This window comes from Acanthisitta chloris, unplaced genomic scaffold (assembly GCF_000695815.1).
Source record: "Acanthisitta chloris isolate BGI_N310 unplaced genomic scaffold, ASM69581v1 scaffold5313, whole genome shotgun sequence".
In the NCBI taxonomy this organism is placed as follows: Eukaryota; Metazoa; Chordata; class Aves; order Passeriformes; family Acanthisittidae; genus Acanthisitta; species Acanthisitta chloris.
The window spans coordinates 16,422-22,263 of record NW_008665295.1 but is presented as its reverse complement, the minus strand read 5'-3'; the positions used below and the strand labels follow the sequence as shown (position 1 = coordinate 22,263).

General features: G+C 54.0%; 1 protein-coding gene across 1 annotated transcript in view; it reads left to right on the top strand.

Moving 5' to 3' along the window:
- Window positions 1-4,740, top strand: part of SRL (sarcalumenin) — a gene marked incomplete at its 5' end in the record, with an annotated part of 13,879 nt that extends 9,139 nt beyond the window's left edge. The window contains 3 exons of the mRNA XM_009071663.1: window positions 2,249-2,365; window positions 3,064-3,297; window positions 3,733-4,740. Of these exons, the coding sequence (XP_009069911.1) occupies window positions 2,249-2,365; window positions 3,064-3,297; window positions 3,733-4,544 (1,163 nt within the window). The remainder of the gene's footprint in view (window positions 1-2,248; window positions 2,366-3,063; window positions 3,298-3,732) is intronic.
- Window positions 4,741-5,842: the final 1,102 nt, after the last annotated feature.

The following is a 5,842-nucleotide window of genomic DNA, read 5'->3' as shown; positions in this document are numbered from 1 at the left end:
GGAGAGAGCTGCCGTGATGGAGCTGCTGCTATCCCTGCCCAGCCGCTGCCGAGCTCGGGCTCTTTTCTGCTGTCCGGACCATCAAGGTGACCCAAATCAGTGCTGACAGGCATGGCACAGGGACATAGCAGGGAGACATGCCAGGCCAGCACACATCTGGGTCGGAGATGCTCCCCACTCTCCCAGACTCTGTGCAGGAGAAGGAGAATCCGTATATGGCCTCATGCTGCACTACCTGCAGGGCTGCAAGGACCCCTGCCTGGCACTGCCCACGCAGCACATGGGGGTAGGAATGGGCTCCGTGAGCTGTGGGTGACCAGGCAGGGGGTCTGCCCACATCACTGCCCCCCTCAGCTCCACCCAGCAGAGAGGGGATGTGCAGTGAAGCCAGGGCTCACAGGTGCCTGTGTTCACACAGCCACACCTGGCCAAAGATGTGTTATGAAAGAGCACGCAGGGACCCACCTCAAACCTCTGGCACAACATCACAGGGATAATAGCAATAATAACACCCATCCGAAACCAAATTAAAGCTAGCTGCTGAGCAGAGCAGCAGCGACAGCAGCACAAACGAATGATTAATAACGAGAGTCTGAGATTTCAGCATTTGTTTTGGTCCCATGTGAGAAGGAAATGCTGGATCCCCACATCTCACAGGCAGGGAGTGGACAGTGGGCAGAGCCACCCATCTCCTGCTTTGGAGGTGCTTCCCTGCTTTGGGGAGCAGGGCTGAGCCGTATGGATGCAGCAGTGCCTCATGGAGGTGTCCCCAGCCTGTTCCCTTCCCTGGTGGTGTTGTGGTGATCCTGAGATGAGCAGGTGCAGGTAGGAGGGGGGTGGAACACTGCCCAGCTCCTGTGCCCATGGTCAGATGGGTTAGGTGTGGTGCTGCCATGCAATGCCTCCAGGTGCCCTTGGGGCAGGAGCTCAGCACCATGGAGGCTTTATGTCCCCCCACCTTGGAGATGGACCCCTGGACTGCTGGAAAGCTGTTGGCTCATACACGGGTGGCAGCCATGGAGCAGCAAGGTCTCTCAGCAGGGAAAATAGCTCTGCCTTAGGTATGAAGGGAAGGTGTTGAAGGCAGAGCAGGTCCCTAAGGGCATCTCCTTATGTTGGGCCATGGGGGAAAGCTCAGCTCCGATTGAGACAACAGCTCTCAGCTCCCCTGGTGTCATCCAGCCCATCCCCTGGCTGGACTCCTGCTGGCAGCAATGGGATAGACTCTCTCCCACACTGAATACAGGATGGGGTTGGTTCCCACCAACAGGAACTCACTCAGTTCTAACTTCCACTCCTGTCCTGACTTGGGCTCAAACTGACTAGCAAGATTCCATTTGTCCTGGGCATGGCCTGGGGGCTGGCATGAGCCAGGGACTTCTTCGGCTCCACTGGCTGCCTACCGTGTGTGCTGGGGCCTGGGGGAGTCAAGCAGTCTGAGCATAGGCTGATTGCACAAGACCCACTGAAGCAGGGATTGCTCCTGGAAGCACTGGATGTGTGTCCAGGAACCAGATCACTTGGCGTGAGGACAGGTCCTTATGGGTGCATCACCAGCCTCCTCGAGCATCAGACAAACTTGAAAAGTGTAGGATGGGGACTATAGTTCACTCTCCTCCTGCCTTTCCCCAGGCCCAAAGTGGAGCTGTTTGTCCAGCCTGGAGCCTCACACCCAGCTCACCCCCAGGCTGTCACTTTGCTGCTGGGCTGGAGGGCTGGGAGCCACGGCCTGGGGGGCAAATCCCTGGGAGTGTATGGTGGAAAGGCTTGCAGGCAGCTGGCACGAGGCTCGCACTGTGCTTACCAAGTGCCAAAGTGCTGCTCCTGAAACCACAGCGGCTCCCTCTGCACGAGGCATTCTCTGGCTGCAGCATGGCCACCTCCTCGCATGTCCTGTGCTTTTTGGTGGCAGCTGTCAAACAACACTCCCATCCCACAGCCAGCCCCAAACTCACCCTGGCTAAACCAGTACCAAACTCAGGCAAGATTTAAAAGACCTTCCAGTTTCGAAAGGCCAAACCTCAGAGCACATCAGGCAGCAAGGTGGGCTCTGCCGCAGAGAACAGTGATGTCCCACTCCAGTGGCCAGTGGGGAGATGCCTTGGCTGGTGAATGGCTGGTGGCCCCCAGGGTGGCTGTTTCCCCAGCAGCATCACTGTGCCGCTCAGATGGGATGCTCGTTACAGCCGGGAGTTAATCGCATGGCTATTGTTCCTTCACTTCCTCTTGTTATTTCCCCTCTCTGCAGATGGGGAGATCACTTCCAAGCCTATGGTGCTATTCCTGGGACCGTGGAGCGTCGGCAAGTCCTCCATGATAAACTACCTCCTGGGGCTGGACAACACTCCCTACCAGCTCTACACAGGTACCACACTCACTGCTCTGCCAAGGGCATGTCAGTGTCTGCATTTCCACATCCATGTAGTCAGCAGTTCCTGGTTGTGTCTCTTGCATCCCCCTCATTATGGCAGGGACGTTGGGATCTGCTCTGTGCCACCTGGCTGTGGTACCATGTGCAGGGAAAGGTTCCCCACTACAGCTCAGGGCCTGTCTGTCCTTCCTTGAGGTGGAGGAGGGTGTCTCTCCCACAACATCCTTATCCCACAGCGCAGGGCCCATGGCTCCCAACCCACACACCCGAGAGCAGCAGTCACAAGAGCAATTGCCTTTGTCTTCTCCCCATTCTTCCTCACATGGAACCACTTGATTCACCCTCCCAGTAGAAAAGCCATTCCCTTTCCCTCCTCCTTGTTTCCATGCATGTCATCTCACAGCTGAGGGCAGATGGCTGTGGTCAGCTCAGTGCTGTGGTAGTGAGCTCTGCCAGGAAGTGGTTCTCCAGGGTTCCTTGTGCAGTCAGGCCGCTTCCAGAACAACCAGTCCCCACAGAAAACAACCCCACTGGCATTTTCCTGAGAAGTCTGGGCAGGAATTTCATAGCCCTGCTGTTTGCCTTGCCTCAGCATCTTTTGGAAAGATGTGATGGTCTCAATGCTCCCAGTCTCTACCCATGCCAGGCTATGTGCCCTTCACACCTCTGCTGCTCCTCTTGTTGCTGTGCAGGGGCAGAACCCACCACCTCTGAATTTACTGTCATCATGCATGGCCCCAAGCTGAAGACTATTGAGGGCATTGTGATGGCTGCTGACAGCTCTCGCTCCTTCTCACCCCTGGAGAAGTTTGGGCAGAACTTCTTGGAGAAGCTGATAGGGATCGAGGTGCCCCACAAACTGCTGGAGCGAGTCACCTTCGTGGACACACCGGGCATTATTGAAAACCGCAAGCAGCAAGAACGAGGTAGGAGTTCACTGAGTTCATCTAAGGCATCTAAGGCCAGAAAAGATGCCATAATCATCTGAGGTGGCAAAGGTGTCTGAGGCACAACAGGGAAGAACCCTGGGCCACAAAAGGGGTCTTGCACTGGAAGGGCTGGTGATATTTGTATGCCTATGGCTATGGGGGGCAGCAGTTGGGTTTGAAAGTTAGGCTGAGGGAGACCAATAGTCACAGGCCCAGACACACAGAGATGGGTTTTCATGCCAAGAAACTCTGAAGTGTTTTTAGCATGTGAGAAAGGTTCTAGACTGCAGGGGAAGTCCTCTGTACCTCACACCCCATCCAAACCAGACAGGCCATGAGGCATTTCAAGCTCAAGGCTTATCTATCCCTTGATGAAGGGACTCATCCTGAGTTCGCCATTTCTGCTGGATTTCTCTCTTTCCTCTCCTCAAGGTTACCCATTCAACGATGTGTGCCAGTGGTTCATTGACAGAGCCGATCTCATCTTCGTTGTCTTTGACCCTACGAAGCTGGACGTGGGCTTGGAGCTGGAGATGCTGTTTCGCCAGCTGAAGGGTCGCGAGTCTCAGATCCGAATCATCCTGAACAAAGCTGACAGCCTGGCTACCCAGGAGCTGATGAGAGTCTACGGTGCCTTGTTCTGGAGCTTGGCTCCTCTCATCAACGTCACAGAGCCACCCAGGGTGTATGTTAGCTCCTTCTGGCCCCATGACTACCATCCTGAAACCCACAGAGACCTGTTCCTCAAAGAAGAGATATCGCTCCTGGAAGATCTCAACCAGGTGATTGAGAACAGGATGGAAAACAAGATTGCCTTCATTCGCCAGCACGCGATCCGGGTGCGCATCCACGCCCTCTTGGTCGATCGCTATCTGCAGACCTACAAGGACAAAATGACCTTCTTTAGTGATGGAGAACTGGTGTTCAGGGACATTGTGGAAGATCCTGACAGGTTCTTTATCTTTAAGTCCATTCTGGCAAAGACCAATGTCAGCAAATTTGACCTCCCCAACCGTGAGGCTTACAAGGACTTCTTTGGCATCAACCCCATCACCAGTTTTAAGCTGCTGTCTCAGCAGTGTTCCTACATGGGAGGGTGTTTCCTAGAGAAGATCGAGAAGGCCATCACCCGCGAGCTTCCCGATCTCTTGGGAAGCATTGGCCTGGGGAAGAAGCCCAATGTTCTCTCCTGCGACGTCACTGGCTGTGGTGAAACCCCAAAGAATCGCTACAGGAAGCCCTAAGGTGATCCATAACCTAACCATCCACATGTTCCTTCTGATGAATGAGCTTATGTCTTATCTGTCCAAGAAGCCGTGGTTTGTTAACCCTTTGAGTGCCACACTGGCAAAGGCTACTGTACGATGAAGACTTTGAGTCATTGACGTCGATGGCAGGGGAAGATGGGTGGGCATAAGAAAGAGAATAAAAACTGTGAATTCCTGACATTTTATCTGTTCTTTTCGAGTAGAAGGCAATGTTTAAGCTGTAAGTATGAGCAATGCACGGGAAGCTAGGACTGTAGCTGCTTCTTTACTGGTGCCAAAAGTGCATGAAGAGGAATTTCAATCTCTGCATCCCCGAAGCCATCACGGAGCAAGAATGAGGGCACAGCGTGAGAGCACAGGGGAGAGCAGTGACACACCAACCCAAGCATCACTGGGTGCAAGCACTGGTCAAGGAAAGAGAGGCCAGATCCCAGCTGCTGTTTTCAGGCACAAACATGCTACAAATCTTGGCAAATACTGATTTTGGTTTTCTTTCCAAGACCTCCAAGTCATCTGGTGAGTTTTCCTTCCACTGAACAGCTGAGCTGATCTCCTGCGGCCTTCACCTTTGTTTGCCTTAAGAAGGAGCACTTGCAGGAGTGTTTGTAGCTCCAGACAGGTAGCTGTGATGGGATTTGCAAGTCCGTGTCTGAGGAAGAAGTGGGCTGGAGAGGACCAGCCAGCACTGGCTGAGCTGTGCTGAGTGAGGAGGGCCTGCACCTCATATCACATGGTCCCACAAGGACCTGTGAGCTTGTTCCTCCCCTTGGACCAGCACAGGAGAGGGCACTTTGTGCCTGCATGTGCCATTAACCTCAAAAACCCATGCTGGCAAGTCCCGTCTGTGGATCAGCAAGGCTCCAAGGGTTGAAGGTTTGGCAGTCTGACCTTGTTCAAGTCCATGTTGCTGATTTCTCAGTCAGCCCCCCGTGTTTCTGTGCTCTGTGGAGGGAGGCAGGAACGGGGGGTCATTAGCTGTGAAGTGAAAAAGGTCACATCCTTTTTGCCTGCCTGCTGCTCTGTCCTCCCAAGGACAGTCCAGGCAGGTTTCTGGGGCTTGTTTTCCAAACTTCTCCTATTTTAGCCAGTTGTTGGCTCATCTCTGAGCATCGGTGCTCAGTCCTGGAGGAGTATTGCTTTGGAAGCACCTGAACAGGGTGAGGTTCCCCATGGACAGATGACTTTGAAACTTGGCCCTCATGGACAAGCACGGCTGGCTGCCGAGCCGAACCCAAACTGATCAGGAGGTACATATTGCCCTGGACAGAGACCAG